General features: G+C 47.2%; 1 protein-coding gene across 4 annotated transcripts in view; it reads left to right on the plus strand.

The window, feature by feature from the left end:
- The window catches only part of LOC146427502 (uncharacterized), a 91,585-nt gene that overhangs the window by 12,207 nt on the left and 57,797 nt on the right, over positions 1 to 21,581 (plus strand). For all 4 annotated transcript variants that reach the window (XR_014856379.1, XM_085081739.1, XM_085081738.1 and 1 more), the window contains exon 4: positions 3,705 to 3,813. Coding sequence is in view for 3 of the 4 variants with exons in the window: in XM_085081739.1 (XP_084937865.1) it covers positions 3,705 to 3,813 (109 nt within the window). In the remaining variant the exon portion in view is untranslated. The remainder of the gene's footprint in view (positions 1 to 3,704; positions 3,814 to 21,581) is intronic.

Genomic DNA, 21,581 nt, shown 5'->3' on the forward strand with positions numbered 1-21,581 from the left:
GCCTCTGCCTGTGCTCAGCCCAAACTGGGATTATTCCCCTCCTGTGACCAACTGGGACCAGTTTGAGCTCCCAGTCTCACTGCTGAATGGGGATTTTTGTGGGCATGCAGTGATTTCCCTCAGGGTTGTGTTCCTCAAGATCCAGAGACACTTATGAATGTTCTAAACCCAGTTTTATTTCCCATAAAGGGGAATTTCACATGCAGCTTGTGGGATACACCTGGTTTAACTTATTATCTTCAACCTGATTTTTTTTTTTTTTTTTTCTGACTCCAGCTCAGTGATTTGTTTGGGGATTTTTAGTTATTCTGAGGCAGGCTGGAACAGAAAATCAGAAGCAACAGGTAAAAGCTCATCTGAAGCCCAAAGCTGAGTTCAGAGCTCCGTGTTAGTCGAGACATTTTCACTGCAGAATCTTTTTCTTTTTTTTTTTTTTAAACTAATTAAGCTCTGATGACTTCAGCTGTATTTTCAGCCTCTGATTAAGGGCATGATACTAATTAAACTCTTGAATTATTAAAAATGCAAATAGTCAGACCTGTGTGCAGCAGCAGACTCGCTTTTCCACGCTCCAGGACAGCAGCAGGAATATTTGACAGAGTCCCTTGTGGTCACAAGTTTTTCTTTTCCCTTTTTTTTTTTTTTGATGGCTGAACTCCACTGGATGCAGAACTAAAAAAATTCATCTGCTGGGGTGTAAATGTCTCCACTGCCTTGCAGCTACACGAGGAGGTTTGATTAAAACCCAGCAATTTTTGGGAGGAACTCTGGGGTTTTTGCCATTTTGGCTGGATGGGCTTTTTTGGGATTGAAATGCCACCCAGTCCTTGGAGATGTTTCCAGCAGCACAACTCCTGCAGCTGCCTTGGAGCTCTGCTTTGTTGTCAGAGCTCAAGATGTGCAGCAGGATGAGTTGTTGACACCTCTAGCTGTCCCTCAGCTGCTGTCCCCTGCATCCTCTGGGACACAGGGGGGTTGGCAGAGAGGTGTCCCCAGCCCAGGAGGTGTGACTGTGCCCTTTCCTTCAGCCCAGGTGGGTTTTGGGGTATCTCTGTGCCTTTCCTTCAGCCCAGGTCTGTTTGAGGTCTAGTGGGATCCTTTCCTTCAGCCCAGGTGGGTTTTGGGGTCTCTCTGTGCTCTTTCCTTCAGCCCCAGGTCTGTTGTGGGGTTTGACTCTGCCCTTTCCTTCAGCCCAGGTAGGTTTTGAGGTTTCACTGTGCTCTTTCCTTCAGCCCAGGTCTATTTTAGGGTCTGACTCTGCCCTTTCCTTCAGCCCAGGTGTGTTTGGGGTCTCTCTGTGCCCTTTCCTCCAGCCCAGATATATTTGAGGTTTCCCTGTGCCCTTTCCTTCAGCCCAGGTCTGGTTTTGTGCCTTTTCCTTCAGCCCAGATGTGTTTGGGGTCTCTCTGTGCACTTTCCTCCAGCCCAGGTGTGTTTTGGTCATGGCCCTGCTGAGCAGGAGGGATCTGAGGGATATTTTGATCTCTTTAGTGTCCCACCTCAGCAGGCACCAAGCCCCTCTGGTGAGTCCTGGCCGTGCTGGTGCACAAACCCAGTTTTGAAGGGGATTTTGGGATCCAAATGGGGCTCATCCCCAGCTGGAGAGTCCTGCAGAGGTACAACGAGCTGGGCTTTGAGCTGAGCTGGAGTTGTGCAGGTTGGGTGCAAATATTGTCTCTCCCTGTCCCCTCAGTGTCCCCATGGACTCAGATCATGGCAATTTCTGTGTTTATCCCAAAAAACTTTGTGCTGTGCAGAGCCAACAGCTCCAGTGATACCCTGAGTGCCACTTCTGCATCTCTGGTCACCCTTGTGGGGCCATGGGACTCATCCTGTCCCCTCTTTGTCACCCTGGAGGCTCTGCTGGAGCTGGCAGTGGCTCCATCCAGCACCAGCTGGGACATCCAGGGATTTTCCAGGAGCCAATCCAGTCAGAATCTGCCCAGGGGGAAGTTTCTGTCAGTGCCTGGGCAGCTCCTCACAAAGACAGAAATAAAATCAGGTACAGGGGGCACTGTTCAAAGGCAGCAAGTGAACATTGTATTTAATCACCTGTAAATCTCACCGGGGTGAAGTGACAACAAATTATTGGAGTCATTAGCAGATAAAAATGACCCAGTGGCTGCAGGTGAGAGCAGTCAATGGCAGGTGAGGTGGTAAAACCATGTTTTGGTTTTTTTTTTTGGTTTTTTTCCTGACTGTCCTTTTAGTGAGTTAAAACAAAGGAAGAAGTGGTCATTACTTCACCTATGACAAGGGATTTTTTTTTCCCTCCTCCTGCTCTAATGGGCTGCAGGTGTTTCACAGCCAGCCCAGGCTAATCAGGACAGACTTTCTGGCCACTGGCCAAAAGTATAAAACTGTCCAGGGAGAGAAGAAAAGACAAAGGATGGGGAGGGGAGGAAAAAAAAATCCCCAATAAAGCAAGCGAGGGAGTCACTCCATGCTGAGATTTTGTACTTTTGTGTCTCCTGAAGTGAATAGATCAGGAATCAAAGGTTTGGGAAGTCATTCAGCCTCTCCAAAGGCTCCATCTGCACGGTAGGATGGAGCTCTCTGCCCCCAGCAGCACCGGGCAAACCCTGGAGCAGCTCCACCAGAGCTCGGGGCTGTGGGATCCTGGCCGGCTGTGGGATTCTTCCCCAGGATAACGGGTGGGATAACCCAGCCCTGCAGTGCTCATCCCCACACTGACAGCTCCTCCGCCCCAGAGCTGCCGGGGAATCGCTGTGGCTTCGTCCAGTGGTCATTAATTAATCCCTTTTCGGCTAAATTAGAGCTGGAGAGGCGAGGCAGAGCTCTGTTTTGGGTTTTAGGGGGTGTCTTGCCCTCGAGGCACACATGGCACGGAGAATCCCTGGGGTCTCCCGGAGGATGGGGAGCCAAGCTGAGCTGTGTGACAGTGGCAGCTCCTCTGTCCCCTCAGCTGGGGCTGCTTGGGAAGGCTGAGACCTTCCCCAGGTGCTGTGGGGCTGGGTGGGAGGCAAGGAGCAGCCAGGATGGGGGAGAACAGGGAAAAGCTGGAGCTGGGGGAGCACTGGGAAAAGCTGGATTTGAGGGGAGAACAGGGAAAAAGCTGGATTTGAGGGGAGAACAGGGAAAAAGCTGGATTTGAGGGTAGAACAGGGAAAAGCTGGATTTGAGGGGAGAACAGGGAAAAAGCTGGATTTCAGGGGAGCACAAGGGAAAGCTGGATTTGAGGGTTGTACAGGGAAAAGCTGGATTGGAGGGGAGAACAGGGGAAAAGCTGGATTTGAGGGTTGTACAGGGAAAAGATGGATTCAAGGCTCTGGCTGGCTCTGAGCAGTTGCTTTGCCTTCCCTGAAGCTCTGAGGCTGATGCTGAGACATGGAACCTCTTGTGTCATCGTGGGATGGCCTTGGGGACACCTCTGACCTGCAGCCTCCTCAGGCAGCTCCCCAAAGGTGGGTGAGATGTGCCCAAACCTCAGGCCATGTCCAGAGAGCATTTTTGGGTTCTAAACACCACAATAATGAACCCATCTGAGGTGCTTGAATTCCCTGGGTTCCACAGGACACATCCCTGCCACAAGTACTCATCCAGATTTGTTCAGAGCCAGCGTTTCGTTTTGTTCTTTTGTTTAGTTAAGATATGGTTTTGGACGCTTAGCAGGGGAAACAACAAACCCAACAAACCCAACAAAACAAGCCATGAGTGATTGATGTTAATTATTTTCATTTCAGATCTCCTTTTGGCAGCTGGATGAGAAGGAGATGCCATGGCAGAGGAAGGATTACCAAGGTTCAAGCTGCATTCCAAGGGAGCACAAGTTCTGTGTCACCTCTGCACCAGGTCAGTGCTTTCTCCCTGGATTCACTGCCAGATATCACAGCCCTGAGAGCTCAGATGGTTTTAAGGGTGATCAGAATGGCACAGTGGAAATTCCCCTTTATCAGGAATGACACAGTTGCGAGGCTTGGATGATTCAATAAATGGAATTAGATCAATTTTTTTTTCATGTAGGAAACAAATGGCTGATGAAAAGAAGTTTCAAAAAGTGCTTTGTAATCAGGCAGGGTGAGTCAGTTTTGAATTTTCTGCCTTTTTGCGTTTTGTGGTTGGTTGGAAAGGTCTGTGAGTTCTGCCTTGTTGTTTGCAAAGCGCCGAGAACACTGTGACACCTCCGAAAACACAAATAACAGTGGCAATGAACAGTAGCTTCCCAAACCCCTTTTCTTGATGGCTTAGAAATCCCTGGGTTGTTTTATTCTCCACCCCTTGGTGTATCCTGCGCTTGAATTTCTGGCTTTGGATGTCACTGAAGCACAGCTGGGTCTCTGCTTTGGCAGCTGCCGTGGAGATGTGACACAGAGCCACACGGATTTGGGGTGGCAGGGACATGACTTCATGCTCTTTCCTCCTCCAGCTTATCTGAGGGGAGGAAACCGTGGAGCTTATCTTCTCCTGAGTGGAAAAACTGATCTCAAGTGCACATTTGAAGCTGCAGTATGAGCCAGGTTGGCTTGACTGAGCCACGAAATGTGAGTGAGCCTAATTAGGAACCAGGATGCCTCGCAGCACTTTAAGGTCGCTTTCAAGATGATGATGAGCTGACAAAACGTATTAGTGAGAGGTGGGATTGGTGTGAGCCATGTTTGGCATTTTCCTGCTTCGTGGCAGCAGCAAGAGGCCCTGAGTGGAGATCAGAGCCTGGCTGAGCTCACCCTGCCTGTGTTATGGTGTTTAACTCTAAGTTAAACACACAGAGCTCTCAGGGTGGACTGAACTGGAGATGGTGCTGAGCACAGAACTGGGTGTTGTTTAGTTTGAAGCCAAAACAGGAGAGATTTAGTCATTCTTTGGTCAGAGGTGAGGTTGCCCAGAGAAGCTGTGGCTGCTCCTGGATCCCTGGAAGTGTCCAAGGTCAGGCTGGATGAGGCTTGGAGCAACCTGGGATAGGGAAAGGTGGAACTGGATGGGATTTAAGGTTCCTTCCAACCCAAACCATGCTGGGATTCAACAGAGCACACCACCAGGTGCTCAGAAAAGATGCCCAGAGCAGGCATTGCAGTCTGCCAGCTCCTAAATCCTGCTGGATTCTCTGTGAGCACGGCTGAGGATTCACAGAGCTGAAGGAGAGCACTGTAGCAGCTTTTTACCCATTTCTTTCCAGGATTGGTTTCGCTCTGAGGCAGTGCTGTGCTCTCCATCCTGCCCATGGCTGGCTGGGCTGGTGCAGAGGGCAGGGCTGGTTTCTCCTGGTTTATCCTACTGGTTTATCCTGCTGGTTTCTCCTGGTTTATCCTGCTGGTTTCTCCTGGTTTATCCTGCTGGTTTATCCTGGCTGCCACAGGGACCACTGCACACCTCCCTGCTCCAGCCCAGCAGGTGCTTTGCCCATCCTGCCCTGCCAAACTTCCTCCTGCTGCTCTGCCTTCCAGCATTTCCCCTCTGCTCGTGCTGCTGTTGCAATCCCTGCATCCTGCCTGCTCCCAGTTTGCTGTTTCCCCGCAGCCAGGGTTTGAGTCCACCGAGCTCAGCCACCCCTAACAGCTCCCCAAACACATGATGAGAGGTTTGAGGCTGAGCAGACAGCTGGTACACTCTGCCAGGGCAGCCTGTGTGTCTGGGCCTCTTGTTTGTGTCCAAATCCTAGCTGGTTCCTTTCCAAAGGCGGCTCAGTCTGTAAAACCAGACCAGGTGCCTTTGGTTGAGCTCATTCCTGAAATACCAGCGAGGAGCAAAAAAAGCAGTTGGGGTTGGTCTTTAAATAAGTAGGAAGTTCATTTCAAACTGGGATGGTTTTGGAGTTGTTGTTTTTTATTTTTTTCCTCACTTAAAGCATTTGAATCTTCCCTTATGCTTTCCAGATAGAAAAGTGACTTTGTTTGGACCAGGCTGTGGTCTTAGACCTGATTTATTGCATCCTCTTTTAGGAGAGCTTCAGCCTCTGAAACCTCACCTGTCAAACACACTCTCTGCACCTTGACCTCTCAGGTGTTCCACAAAAACTCCCAGCAGGTCAGATGGGAGGTTTTGCCTTCCCATTCCACTCCTTCATTTGCCAAAACAGTGTGGAGGCAAAAAAAAAGCCAAATAGACCTTCCCAGCCAAACTGGGTGAAAGTGTTTAAAAGCTCTGGTGGCCTCTGAGCTTCGGTTTAGTTCTGCATCCCTGCTCCCTGCCAAGCTTTGTCCTCCTCACTGCCCTTCATCCCAGCCCTGCCCTGGCACAGGGCTGCTCCAGGAGCTGCCAAGGAGATGAGCCCTGATTTCGGAGAGTTCTCTGCCAACCTGCTGTGCCAGGGACTCTGCAAACTTCCCCCAAGCATCTGCTTTGTTTCTAGCCCTGGGCAGCACTCAATGGTCCCTTTGTGTGCTCTGCCTGATGGCTCTGGAGCAGGCTGAGATAAATGTGACAGCTCTGGTTCTGGAGTGTCCCCTGGACACCGTGGCTGTGCCCAGCGTGGCCCTGAGTGGTGTCAGTAATGATGTTTATATTGCTGTGTCAACTGCAGCTCTTATCGTGTAACCAGAGAGGGATGGGAGAGCTCTGCTCTGGGGACACAGATGGGATGAGCTGTTTGCCCTGATCGATGCCACCATGGGACCATCTGAGGGGCAAACAGTGTGGGAAATGACAGCAGAGCAGGGACTGTTCAAAAAGTCCCTTTGCTGTCCCTTTGCACCCCTGAGCAGCAGCTCTCCGATGCCTGAAAAAGCATTTCCACTGGATATTTGGGAATATTTGACCCACTTTATTTATCTTTAACCACCAGAAAGGAGTGGTTATGCCTGCAGGACTAGCAGCCCAGCTGCTGGAGTGTCCCCAGCTGCAGAGGGAGCCGCTGGGAGCTCAGCTCTGCCCTGCTGTCTCTGGACAGTGTTTGGCTGCTTTTATCTCCCCAGCGTGTCTGGGGGAGTCAGGCTGAGAGCAGAGGCTGCATTGCTCAGGATCTAATCGGCACTGCTGGGCTCAGGCAGGCTCAGGAGGCCAAGGAGAGGGAGATAAGTGCAGAGGGAAAGGTGGGAGTGGAAAATAACATCTTTGAGGGGACAGCAGGAAACCTGGGCTCGCTCTCGCCTTGGGAATTGCTCAGGACATGGCCAAGTGAGTGTTTCCTGATCCTCTCTTATTTTTTTCTCTCTTTTTTTCCCCTTCTTGTGGATCAGGACTTAAAGCTGCTTAGTAGGGCACAATTGGGGGAATCCTAATATGGGGACATCCCTTAGGAAATGTCACTAGAAAGTGTCCCAGGTAGGTGGGACCTTGATCCACCTCAAGATAGCTCTGTTGTAAAGATCTTCTTTATATTCTTTCCCTTTTTACCTGGATTTCCACTGACCATCACCTGCTCAGTCCAATCCTTGCCTACACCTGGAGAGATCTCTGCATGGAGGATATTTCAGTTTGCTTTTGTTTGTTGTTTGCTTTTTTCTGTGGAAAGGTGAACCCAGATGGAGACTAAATGAGATTCCTTGGTGAGGGAAAGAAAGCAGGAAGGATTTCTAACAGATAAAAGACATTTTTGCTTCTGGTTGAGAGGGAGGGGAGTTGTTATTTGAGAGGAGGGGTGTGGCTGTGGAGCAGGGCAGGAAGGGGAGGTGATCAGCTCCAGCAGAAAAGTGTCCATGTGAGTGTCACACACTGAAATTTGGGGATCTGCTCCCCCTTTGAGAGCTCAATAACCCCACACTCTGCACGGGCAGAGCACAGGATGCTCCTGGCACGTTCTGTGTGCTCCAGGACTGATGGTGTCTGCTCTGTGTGCCCTGCTGGAATCAATAAATGCCCTCTGGGGCACCTGGCTGGCAGGTGAGCTGAGCTGCTCCAGGTCAGCCAGGAGGGCACTCGGCAGCCTTTGAGAAACAGCAGGATTGTGATCCAGAATAATCCTCCTGTCCTACTTTCCTGCTCCCTTGGGCCAGCTTGTTCCTAGAGCAGGCAAAGAGAAGAGAATTGTCTCCTTTCAGGGATGATCTAAGAAATCTGGTATTTCTGCTGTTTTCAGGCTTTTCTGTTCACTCCAGCTGTCACCTGGTTTGGTTCTCCTGTGCCTCTCATTAACATCTTGGTGACAATTAGGTGAGGGATGACCTGGCAGGGTTATGATTTAGTTCTTGGTTATGATTTGGTTTCTGGTTATGATTTAGTTGTTGGTTTTGATTTGGTTCCTGGTTTTGATATGGTTCTTGGTTATGATTTGGTTCCTGGTTGTGATTTGGTTCCTGGTTGTGATTTGGTTCCTGGTTGTGATTTGGTTCTTGGTTGTGATTTGGTTCCTGGTTGTGATTTGGTTCCTGGTTGTGATTTGGTTCCTGGTTGTGATTTGGTTCCTGGTTGTGATTTGGTTCCTGGTTGTGATTTAGTTCTTGCTTGTGATTTGGTTTCTGGTTAGGATTTAGTTCTTGGTTATGATTTCGTTCCTGATTATTGATTTGGTTCCTGGTTATGGTTTAGTTCCTGGTTATGATTTGGTTTCTGATTATTAATTTGGTTTCTGATTATTAATTTGGTTTCTGATTATTAATTTGGTTTCTGGTTATGATTTGGTTCCTGGTTATGATTTAGTTGCTGGTTATGATTTAGTTTCTAGTCATGACTTAGTTCTTGGTTATGATTTGGTTTCTGGTTATGATTTTGTGCTGTGGCAGCTCTGGGTGCTCAGGTACTGGTGGCAGCTGTTGGTGTCTCTGTGAGCTCTGTGCTGCTCCATCAAGGTGGGAAGAAATTTGGATTCTGATCCCTCTGTCTTCTATCACTGCTTGAAACCCACACTGACCCCAAACGGACCCAAATTTGCCATGCAATCCACATTTCCCCTCAATTCAGCAGTGCCCCAGCCTCATTCAGAGCCATGAAAACAAATGCAAATCCCTGTGCTGTGGTTTGTTCTGCTGGATTAGCCCATTTTCCCCCCAGACTGATGCAGGGGCATTTGCAGGTGTTCTCTCTGGGGCAGTCCTGGCATGCAGGGGGTTGGAAGAGTGGGAAGGGCACTGCCAAAACCAGCTTTTTTCCAGGATAAAAGGGGTGTGTGCAGAATCCTTTGGACCACATCTCCTTCCATCCCTGGGATCCTTCCTCATCCCTCCAACCTCCAACCTTTGAGGATTATCACTGTAAAATAAACCAGGATGGTTAATTTTATTTTCTGGTAGGATGGGCTTTTTAATTTTATTTCCTTTTATTTGCTCAGGGGTATAAAAATGGTATCTTTTAACCTGTCAGTCTGCATTTACAACACATCTGAGGTTTGAAAGAGGCTGTCCAAAATGAAGCCCAAGAGTAATAGGAGTGTGTTAGGAGAGCCAGTAGGCATTGAATAGTCTCTGTGGTGGCAGAAAAGCCTTAGGCTTCAACTGATTGCTAATTATGTGGCTTTATTCCTTTTTAAGAAAATACCATGCAAGGTTTGTGAAGGAGGTAAAGTGTGTTAAATCTGTGGAGAGTTACCAGTTTTGGGGTTGGTGGTTTTTTCTTGATTTTCCCCCTGTTGGTTTTCTTTTTTTCTATTTTATTTTATTTTATTTAATTCCCATGCCTCGGTTTGGGTTTTACAGCCTGGTTTAAAAACGAAGCCACATTCCCAAGTCCTGCCATCCATCTCTTAGTGTGAAGGGCACAAGTTATTCCACCTTAAAAAGAAAAAAAGGAGGAGGGAAAAAAAAAAAAAGAAAAAGGGGAAAAAAAAAAAAAAGCAAAACCCACGCTGTGCAGAGAGGGAGAGAGTTACAGCAAGTGGGCCCCCCGCTTTTCTCCGAGGGGGAATGTAAGCAGATCCTGCCTGAAACTGCTGCCCTCAGCAGTTTTCAGCTTGTTTTAATTGGCCTGGCCTGAAAGAATTCTGAATGCTGTACCTGTGCCAAGGCAAATGCAAATGTTTCCCCGAGCCCAGGCGCTGGCGGGGGCTGTCCTGAGAGAGGGGCACGGGGATGGGGTGGGGAAGGGGGAGGCTGTGCCCCGACAGCTCTGCGAAACAAAGGGCTGTGGAAAGTGAGGGGTGAGCAGGGAAAATGCAGAGTTACCTGCTGGAAATCCAGGAGATTTCAGTGGGATCGCCTGGGCGGTGCTTGTCTCGTCTCTGCCTTTCTGTTGGGGTTGAGCTGAGAGGTTTTGCTGTCAGAAAACAGTTGGGCAGCCCTGGGATGGGGCTGTGGGGTGTGCTGGGGGGAACTGAGCTCCCAACCCCATCCCAGACCCCACAGCCTGCAGGGATGAGCAGGGTGGGCTCTGGGAGGGAGAAATTCCCATTGCAGTCCATTGGGTACAACTCATGGGATGGGATGGGATGGGATGGGATGGGATGGGATGGGATGGGATGGGATGGGATGGGATGGGATGGGATGGGATGGGCTGTGTTTGTAGGGCAGAGCTCAGGATCATCCCCATGAGCCCCAAATCCCATTTCTGTGCTGTTCATCCCCTTTGGGATGCTGACCCTACACAGGGTTGTCCTTCATGGGATCCCACAGTGGTTTGGGTTGACAGAACCCTAAAGATCTCCTCCATCCACACCTTGCCCTATCCCAGGCTGATCCAGCCTTGGACACCTCCTGGCCCACAGCTTTCCATCCCAAAATTTAATTTTTTTTATGCTGCCCATCTCCATCTCATCTCCATCTCCCCCAAAACCCCCAATAAACACTAAACCAAACAGCAACAATTCCTTTAATACTGCCAAATTTCAGGTATTTCCTGTGGTTTTATACCCTCAGTGGGGTTGGGTTCCAATATTCCTCACAAATTGAAGTTTTCCACGTGCTGAGCATCCCTCAGGGTGACCATTCCGAGCGCAGATAATTCCAAAATACAAATATTACAAGTTAAAAGCATCTTTTTTAGGCATCCATCAAACATCTCTCCTCCTAAAGGCCACATCCTCAAGTTCAGGAATGAAAGAACAAGAAAAATTACCTGTCTCAGCTTCTTTTTCTGCCTTGTGTCAAATAACAGCCCAGCTGCAAACTGGGAAAAGAATTAATTTTCAATAACTGGTTGATCAATTCTTTTCTGTCTTTACAACTCCCTACCCAGTAATGAATATGCATCCTCTGCATTTTTCAGAGAAATATCCAGCATCTTAGGGTATTTAAAATTAGATCTGTATACATTTACAGAGTAATGATTATTCTGAATTTCATCCGAGGCAATTAAAAAAGCATCATGATGACATTTAAGGTGATATTTTTCTCCCCTATGTTAAATAATTATAAATAATAATAATGATTAAACAAATTATTCTGTTCCTCCCAGTCTGGAGCCAACCTTTAGGTTAATAATCTAAATCATTAAAATTCATCTGTCTCTCCAAGGATTGAGGAGTTTAAAAAAATCGGAGGAACCTTTCTGCATAAGGGTGATTGATAATTACCAAAGCAAAGATGTTTTGTGGGTGAGAAATGGGGCAGCTCAGCAGATTGATTGGGTTTGATCCTGGCCAGGCTGAGGTGATGTTTTCAGCTCAGTTTTCTCAGCTCACATCCTCTTTGGGGGATGCTGAAGGTCAAGTCCAAACCAGATTCCTACCAGGCAGAGCTGTGGGTGACCTCAGGTCACTGAGGGCCATTTTTGGAGATAATTTCCTAATTATTATAGGAGTTAGGCCCTTATGTCTGTAATTTTTTATTATTTTTCCCTCAAACTGTCTCTGTGAACTAGGTTTCACTTGACTAAGATAATTTAAAATCAGTTAAAATCCAGTGTGGAGACTCTGGTAGTGTCTGTCCTTCCCTCCGCTTTGGGGTTGGTTGATTCACCCCCAGTTGCCTAAATCTCTTTATTTAGGATTTTAAAGCACCAAAACGATGAGTTGAGAGTGGAAACCCAACTTTGAGGAGATGACATGTGAAAGGTGAATAAAGTTCACCCTCTCAGCCTCTTTTCAACATTGCAACAATAATTTGGGGGAAAAAAAACCCAAAACCACAGTTTAGCTCCTCTGCTGGGCAGAGCAATGCAGGATGACTCCCTGGAAGGTGTTGGGACTCTTTTGGACACTTCCTGGATAATCAGAGACTTCCCTGGCCACGAGGAGCTAAGGAAAAATGGGTTTCCAGTGAGGGAAGGGAAGATCAGGCATTCCCTGGGGGTTTGATTGGATTGTGCATTGCTGCACCTCTTTGCAGTTCCTCAGGAATTCTCTGGGTTCATCCATCTTCCCTCGGGGTGTTCAATCCTTCCCCACCCTGCTGCAACCAAGCCTTTATGTTGGCTTTATAAATTGGTTTTTTGGGGTTGTTTTTTTTTTTTTTTGGTTGAATGGGACTGAGGTTTGCAGGAAAACACCTCCTTTCAAAGGGGTTGGGACCAAATGGATTCCCTAAATATAGAATATAGAATAAGGATATAGAATAAGGATATATAAACATCCCATTCAGTGAGACTGGGACCAAATGTAAAGAATATATGTAAAGAATCTAATATATTAAAGAATATAATATTATATATATATAATATTCTTATATTAAAGAATATAGTATAAAGAATCTATGTAAAGAATATAGTCTAAGGATATAAAATAAGGATATTTTATAGAAATATTAGGATAGGATATTCAGAGAAATTGGGACCAAATGGATTCCCTAAATACAGAATATGGAATAAGGATATAAAATAAGGATATACAAAAACCCCCTCAAAGGAATTGGGACCAAATGGATTCCCTATATACAAAATATGGAATAAGGATGTAGAATAAGATTTTGAACACCTCATTCAGAGAAATTGGGACCAAATATATCCCCTATATACAGAATATAAACTAAAGGTATAAAATAAGGGTATATGAACCAACCTTTCAAAGGAATTGGGACCAAAAGGATTCCTGACATACAAAACATAGAAAAAGAATGTGTGAACAGCCCTTTCAAAGGAATTGGGGGCAAATAAATTCCCTAGATGCAGAATGGAGGCTCAGGATATATAACCACAGCTTTCCAGGAACCAGGGCCAATTAAATTCCCTTTATCTGGAATATAGACTAAGGATAGATAGAATACAGACAAAATATGGGGGATTATGGAGTTCCATCTGATTTCCCTGCGCTCAGACCTGCTGTTAACTCTCCTCTGCCTCCCTCTCTTTTCCCTATTTCCCCCTCTATTTTTACACTCATCTCCCCTTTTCCCTATTTCCTCCCCACCCCAGTGCTGTTATCCCATCACCCTCTGGAAATGCAGGGATTCTCCCGAGCGCAGCGTGCAGCCCCTGCTGCAGACAGACAGACAGACAGACAGGCTGCCATTCCCTGGAGAACAGCCCTGCTCAGGAAATGTAGCTATTTCCGCTCTGCCTGCAGTCAGGAAATGAGGAGGAGGCAGCGCTGGAGATATTTTTTGAATTTGACAGGATTTTTTTTTTTTTTCCTAGCTTCGGAGCAAGGAGTGCTCAGCCTGGCTGGGGGGTGTTGGATTTTGGGGTTGGGTCTGATTTTGGGGTTGTGTCATATTTTGGGGTTGGGTCTGATTTTGGGGTTGTGTCTGTCGGATTTTAGGGTTGCATCTGATTTTGGGGTTGTGTCTGATTTTGAGGTTGCATCTGATTTTGGGGTTGTGTCTGATTTTGGGGTTGTGTCTGATTTTGGGGTTGTGTCTGTTGGATTTTGGGGTTGGGTCTGATTTTGGGGTTGTGTCAGAGCCAAGTTCATGTTAAGATTTGGGATGTGAAAGTAGAAAAATGGGATCAAATGAATTGATCAAATGATCAAATGATCCCAGAATTCAAAGCCAAAACAGAAAACATGACTTCATAAAGAGTCTCTACTTTCCCTTGCTGACATCCTCATTTGCTTGGTTGACTTCAAACCGATTTTTTGTTTCGGTTGGATTTTGTTCCATTGTTTGTTTTGACTCGGGACGAAATAATTTCAATTAAAATTCAATCGTTTGAATTCCGTTCAGGATCCAGAGCAGCACCTTTTGGGTGCAGCACGTGTGGAAATTCCCATCCAATCCCACCGCAATGCAAAGCTCCCACACTCTAATATTGCCCCACTTTTCCATTAATTTTAAATAGAATTCCTTCAAATTAATCTCGTGAGGTTGTAAAGCAGTCAAGGGTGCTTTGGTTTTAATGGAAGGTGTGTGGCTGATTCCCTAGATTGTTTTAAAAATCTCATTCTTATTAGTGGGAATATCCTGGAAATTCCTACTGCTTAAAACTCTGAAAGTGTTTCCAGTGGAGATGGAAAAATAGTAGTGGTGATCATTTAGTGGTGTTTGAGAATTCTGTTGGGTTTAGGGTTAAACAGAGGAAAATTCTTGCAAAATATTTCAAATTTAGCTATTTTCAAACTTTCAGATTCTCTGAAGGAAGGTTTTCTTCTTCATAACAAAATGCTTTTGAACAGAATTTGCCATTTCATCAGAATATTGACCACTTAAAAAAATGCAATATGTATTCACTTGGGGTGGATTTAAAGGATTCTGTGCCGACATTGGATTTGTCTTTAATATATGAACAAATAAGAGTAAAGCTATAGTCAAAACTATGTAGAAGGAAATACTATTAGGAAATACTATTAATAGTAGTGATTTAGTCAAAGTAAAAAGTCATTTCTAATGAGAGGTAAAACATTTGTTCTGAATGGAGTTTTAACAAGATTTAAAGGTTTTTCCTGGTGTTATTCCATGTAAGAATATTGTGGAATTGTGGAATCATTATCCCGATTTTTCCCAGGGTGTTTCCACCAGAGTTCCCTCGAATCTCATGGGATTCTGGCTGGAACATGAGCTCCATTTGTTGATATTTCAGAACCAGAGGCCAAAATCCTGCCATCACCTTGGGAAAAACCTCTGCCCTACGTGTGGATGTTCCAAAAGTCCCTCCAGCAAACCTTTCCCAAGGGAGGGATGCATGGAGCAGCTGGATCTGCACCCCAAAAGGGTGTTTGGGGGGCAGAGATGTGTGCTTGGGATTCCAAACTGGGATCCCAGCTGGATTTTGTGCTGGGGAGGTGCAGATCCTTGGTGTTTTCCCTGCCATCCCAAAATCTGCTTTGCTGTGCTGCTCTGTTTGGCTTCCCCCAGGTGGAATCCTGGAGTGGTTTGGGGTGGAGAAGACCTTAAAGCTCCTCGTTGTGGGTTTGGATTGGCAAGGGAAGCTAAATGTCCTCCTGGTGAAGCTCAGAGAGATCGCAGGATGTGGACTGCAGGTCTGGAGGGACAAAAAGGAGGGAGAAAAGGGGAAATTATTTGCTTGTAGTCATCCAGGAGGAAAAGAGGAAGAGAGAAATCTGACCTGCAGTGATCTACTGATTTCTCAGCGATCTAGCAATCTAGAAATCTACTCATTTCTCAGCACCCACTGCCTCCCCAGCAGCGCCCCAGGAATATCCCTGATATTCCCTGAGTTCAGCTGTGGCCAAGGAAACGCAAACATTGTTCCTCTGCTCCCATCCCCAGAGCAGAGACACCAATCCCAACCCTACAAACCCCATCCACCCCCAAGGGTGGCTCGGTGAGACACTTGGGATTTCGCCTGGTGCCTGCAGGAGGAGGAGGAGTTAGATTTGGGTTTTCTGCTGTGGAGCACAACTCCCCATTTGCTCACGAGGCAGAGCAGGGACTCAGTGCCAGAAATAGAGGCTGCCGACGATCCTACAGGATGTAGCTGTGGTGTTATCATATGATTCATCCGCGGCGAGGCTGAACAATTGCTAACCTCAAGACACTCTCACTTTCACGCCCTCTGACACGCATTCCACTGAGGACAAATATCCTCTGCATGAGTAAAAGCTCAGTGCTGGAGGGGTTTTTGACTCGGAAAGGTCACTCTGTGCCGGGTTTGGATGGGAAGGTTGGATTTTGCTGGCCGCTCCTGAGCGTGGGGAGGATTTTCTGCGAGCGCTGTGACGTGCTGGCTTAGAGAATCCTTTCTGGATGCTGATCACAGTGATGGCTGTGCACAGGGACTCCAAAAAGCCCATGGTGGAAACCACTGAAATCCATTACAAAGAGAATAAATTTGGCCCAGATGTTGTGATACAACTGAGCTGAGGGCAGGAGGGAGTTGGGCTGAGGAGCAGATCCAGAAAAGCTGGAAGAGACATGGCCAGAGGATTTTAGGGGCTTGCAGGAGGACTCTTCTTATAAAAAAACATCCTGCTTGGTGGCAACAATAACACCTTGGACCAGGTGAGCAGCTGGGTTTGGAGACTTTTATTCCAAACTTGAATGTCCAAACCATGGAGAAGAGCTGGATAATGGCTGAGCTCCTATTGGAAGCGTTTTGTTACCTTGCCATGAGTGTTTGAGAGCCACCACCGCCTGTGCCCTTGGTGATTCTGTTTATTTAATGGGATTTAATTGATTTCTGGACCTCCTTTTTCTCGCTGCTGGTCGCCCCTCAAGTCTGGGCGCTTTTCCCTTGCGAGCTCGCAGCACTAGATGGCAGTGTAATGGCAAAAACCTGCCCTGCCGGGGAGGAAAAGTCAAATTTCACCCCCAAAAACTCCCGGGATGAAATTGAAAATTTGAACGCAAAACAACCAGACCTTCAAAATGCCTCTCCAAGCTCCTTAAATTCCCAAAACACGCTCTGGGAAGAGCCAGGACAAGGTCTTCACTGATGATCCAATGGCACAGGAGTGATGCCAATTTATGCCACCCACAGATTTGGCCCACAGCAGCCAAACTCGTATAGGATATTTGGTCAGGAGATTTGGGTGAGGTCTAAAATGCAGAAGCACAAAAACCAAACAAACACGGTGTTTTTCTTCAAAATCAAGCTCATGATTCCTTCCCGGCATCATGTTTGGAGTTGCTTTGCAGCCCCAGAGGTGGTGGTGCAATAAATGAAGCTGTGGGTTTCAGCTTAATTTCAGATTTCTGATCTCTGCAGGATTCAATCCCAATTTTGTGGCCCCAAAAAGGGGATTGAAGTGGAGCACAGGTTTGGTTTTCTGTAGGGAAAATTCCACGGAAGCACATGGGGATACGTGCATTAATGTCTGTTTTCTCAGGTCTGGATTAGCGCCCTCATTTACGACCAAACCTTTAAAAAAAAAAGGAGGAAAATGTCACAGTATAGCAAAATAAACAGGGTAAAAATAAATGGCAGAAAGACCATGCTAAACATGTCCCTTTCTGGACGTCACCGAGACAGCTGCTGGCCCGGAGCGAGATCTGAAGGTCTTTGTTAGGAAACGTTATTGCTGAGATTTTCACTGTTTGGATTTCCTGTTTTCCTCACTCACAGACCCTTTAACTTCTGTAATCTACGCAGGGTCAGGTCTGGTCAGCCGTGGGGAAACGGGCTGGCTGTGAACAACAAGTGCTGCTGGGGGTGAAGGCTGGGGAGAATCAGCCAGGATCCCCAGCAGAGGCTGCTCTGACCTTCTGGGCACTGCTGGCCAAAAGGTTTCCCCATCTGAGCTGCATCTGGCTGGAGAAAAAACGCCCAGCCTTGATTTTGAGTGATGGGAAAACACCCACTGTCCTTCAGGAGCTTGAAGGGGGGAATTGCTTGATAAAAAATGTCTTAGTTTTGGTCAAAACCTTGGGTTTAATCTCCTTGTCGTTGCATGCCGTTATATTTGTCTGTATTTCTCATTGGTTTTGGTCAAAACCTTGGGTTTAATGTTCTATTTGTCTGTATTTCTCACTGGTTTTGGTCAAAACCTTGGGTTTAATGTTCTATTTGTCTGTATTTCTCATTGGTTTTGGTCAAAACCTTGGGTTTAATGTTATATTTGTCTGTATTTCTCACTGGTTTTGGTCAAAACCTTGGGTTTAATCTCCTTGTCGTTGCATGCGGTTATATTTGTCTGTATTTCTCATTGGTTTTGGTCAAAACCTTGGGTTTAATCTCCTTGTCATTGCATGCAGTTATACCTGTCTGTATTTCTCACTGATTTTGGTCAAAACCTTGGGTTTAATGTTCTATTTGTATTTCTCATTGGTTTTGGTCAAAACCTTGGATTTAATGTTCTATTTGTCTGTATTTCTCACTGATTTTGGTCAAAACTTTGGGTTTAATCTCCCTCTGTGGTTATACCTGTTTGTGTTTCTCGTGGAAATTTTTTTGCACAAGTCTTTGATGCTCAGGTCATGATATGCCCCAAAAGGTGCTCCAGATAAGATGTGAAAGTCTGATGGGAACCAACTGATCTCTCTCAAAAAACGTAATATTTTTAGGATGTGCCAAAATCCGTTCAGGTGTGACCATCCCCAAACTCCCCAGGCAGTATCAGTGTCAGAAATGCTTTTAGCAGTCTTGGGGATCTCTCTTTGTGTCTTCCTTGACTGGGACAATTTCCCCTGTAATGATTAAAGCAAATTCAGCCTTAGAAGGGATGAAATTAAAGCAGTGTGAAGGTGCAGGACTGCAAATAGAGAGAGGTTTGAAAGTCCTACTCACTTGTTGGACAGGGATTCTAACCCCGTGGTGGTAGTGCTGTGATGTTGTTGTGTCAGGTTATTTGTCACTGTGTGGGAGATTATTTAACAGTTTCTCTGACTGGAGGGATTAAAAGTGTACAACATGGGGAAGTACCAGGTGAGCCTGGGAGGAGATCTGTCTGTCAACTCTGTGGAGCCTGAAGGAATGACTGCCAAGCTGTGCTGAGCTCATTTTTCCTCCTGGAAAAATGCTTTTGTGTAGACAAAACTTGGTCCTGTGTCACCATCCTTGGGATCTGGCTGGGAATTCTGCTGAGCACCATCAGCATCCCTCTTCTGCTTACCACCGTTCAGTTTGCGACTTCAGACGCTGATTTTGGCCAGTTGGCTCTGCTCTAGAAAGTGATCTTCAGCAGGCTAAAAAGCTTCATTCCCTTCCTGATTATCCATGGTCCATTTTCTCACAGTTATCCATGGGCTTTTCTCAGGGCCATGGTGGCACAGCTCATCCATGAATTCTTCTGTGATAGTGAAATCTTTCCAGCCGCAATCAGGATTAAGTTCAGCTTTTTGGAAACACAGATGGGAAGACTTTCTGTCAGGAAAATGAATCCACAAACACCAGAGGTTTATGTCCAAAAAGAAGACAGAGGAGTCCAAGGACTCCTGTAACTTTATTAATGAATAAAGGGTGAGACCCCTTGGGAAATGCCCATGACCTCTCCCTTTATTAATTAATAAAGTTACAGGACTCCTCTGTCTCATTTTTGGACATAAACCTCTGGTGTTTGTGGATTTGTTTTCCTGACACCTTCCCAGGGTTGGATTTGTCCCCAGAACTGCCACCCAACATTATGGTTTTCTCCTTCAGCTCCATAGGTATGACTGATGGAGGTTTTTATGGCTTCTCCTCTCATTTATGGTGTTGTCTTGAAGGAAGGCAGAGAAATCACCCAGGGTGATTCTCCTGGGGTGAACCAGCATTGTTCATGTGTTTGTAAGAGCAGAATTGTGTCCTTGGGCTGCTGGATGGACCATGTGTGGCTCCAGGAGGTTCTCGGGAACCTGAAGGTGTCAGAGCACACTGGAGGCTCCTGCTGTGGTGTCTCCACTGAGATGGAGACCCAGAACAGGGCAGGGAGACCCAGAACAGAACAGTGACACCCAGAACAGGACAGGGAGACCCAGAACAGGGACAGGGAGACCCAGAACAGGGCAGTGAGACCTCAAATAGGACAGGGAGACCCAGAAGAGGGCAGTGACACCCAGAATGGGACAGTGACACCCAGAAAAGGGCAGTGCTGCCATCGCTGCCTCTCCCGAGCAGGTGGACTGGGCAGCAGCCTCATCTCTCCCCCTCGCTGACCTCCCAGCAGCTCCTGCCGCTCCCACAGGACGTGGTGATTTACAAGGCCAAGGGCCAGCAGGAAATTCCGACCTCCACCCCCCGGAGCACGGAGGAAGCCGGAGGAGCTCCGTGACTCAGAGCCCAGCCTGAGTCACCGCGGTTCCTGGGCTGCTGACCCTGCTCCTGGTCACCCAGAGTCCAGCTGGAATTGACTCCCTCCGGGGTTGTTTGAGGAGGAAATAGGAAAAGACCCGATTGGTTGGTGCGATTCTTTAATAAACAACTTACGGCAGGTGCCTGGCAGTTTAGGGTAATTAACGGGGTATTTATTGGGATCAGAAAACACACCGAGCTGAGCAAGGCTGGCTGCAGAGGGATGGGGTCACTTGCTGTCTGGCTGCAGATAATAAATCAAAGGGCTGCAGAAACTGCAGGAGAAGAGGGCATGAACTGCCCGAACATTCAGCTCATTGTGGCAGCGAGCGCCAAACTTTCCCAGCCACATTCTCACTTATCTCCAGCCCAGCTCCTCCCTGCGGGCGGCTGAGCTGTCTGAGTAAACAGAGGTCACTTTACCTTGACTAAACAATGACTTTGCTACAGTGAGTCCCGGCTCGGGAGCAGCCCCAAAATGTGCTTTGTGGGCTGGGTGGGAGCGGGGGAAATCAGCCTGGGATAGGTGGGGCAGGATTTGGGGTGCTTGGGGTAGAATTTGAGATGCTCGGGGCAGGATCTGGGATGCTCGGGGCAGGATTTAGAATGCTCGGGGCAAGATTTGGGATGCTCAGAGGGGAATTTGGGATGTTCGGGGCAGGATTTGGGCTGCTCGGGGCAGCATTTGGGCTGCTCGGAGCACGATTTGGGCTGCTCGGGGCAGGATTTGGGCTGCTCGGGGCAGAATTTGGGCTGCTCGGGGCAGAATTTGGGGTGCTCGGGGCAGAATTTGGGGTGCTCGGGGCAGGATTTGGGGTGCTCGGGGCGGGATGAGCCGCTGCCGGGCTCGTAGCGGGGAAGGAGCATGCAAACGAGCAGACAGGCTGAGGAGGAAGCGGCCGGGAGCTGGGGGAGTGGAGAAGGGATGACTTTCCTCTGATGTCAAAAATCCCATCATTCAGCGCTCGCCGTGGAAAAGGCGAGAGGAGAAGAATGTGGAGAGACAGAGAGGCAGGGAGAAGGATTGAAGTGAAAGGACATTCTCCTTTTTCTCCTGAATTTTGTAGGCTAAGCTTGCCCACCCTGCCAGGACGGAGAAATAAGGCTGATCCCGAGTGCCAAGCCCTGCCCAGCCTTGCAAGCCGCAGGGATTGTTCCCAACCCCATCCCGATCTGGACTTGGTTAGTACTGCCTTGATATGAATAATCAGGGAGATAAAAATCCTCAAGAAACTTACAGCACTTTCCACAGGGCTGGCTTTGCCTTAGCTTTTTTATTTCGGGCAGTCTGAATTTCCTGATCAGTGTCTGTGTTCGTGCGAGGAGTTAAAAAATCCAGCTCTGCCTGGATTTCTGCAGGGCTGGATGGAGGTGGAGAAGGAGGAGAGCTGGAGCTGCCCTGGAGCACTGTCCAGGTTCCTAATTCTTCCTTCCGAGGGGCTGATTTTCAAAAGAGGTGCCAAGTTTTGTCCTTCGCGCATTTTGCTGTGTGCCGTTGCCTGTAATTAGTTTCTCGGCTGAAAAAGCTTGCTCAACTGGAAAAAAAAAAAGAAAAAAGGAAAGGGAAGGGGGGGAAAAAGCGCTAAAACCAACCCCCCACATTTTTGGCAACGGGTTGTTTTTCTAAGCAATTAATTAAGCGCTGATTTTAAAAGAATTTGAATGAATCCTTCCACTCTGTGTCAAGCATGGATTTTGTATTAATCACTTCACTACTCGCTGCCTTGAATAAGGACTGCAAAAAGATGCAGGGAGTAAAAATTTCCCCAGGAAATGAA

The sequence above is a fragment of the Lichenostomus cassidix genome, chromosome 24 (assembly GCF_008360975.1).
Source record: "Lichenostomus cassidix isolate B80296 chromosome 24, HeHo_3.0, whole genome shotgun sequence".
NCBI lineage: Eukaryota > Metazoa > Chordata > Aves > Passeriformes > Meliphagidae > Lichenostomus > Lichenostomus cassidix.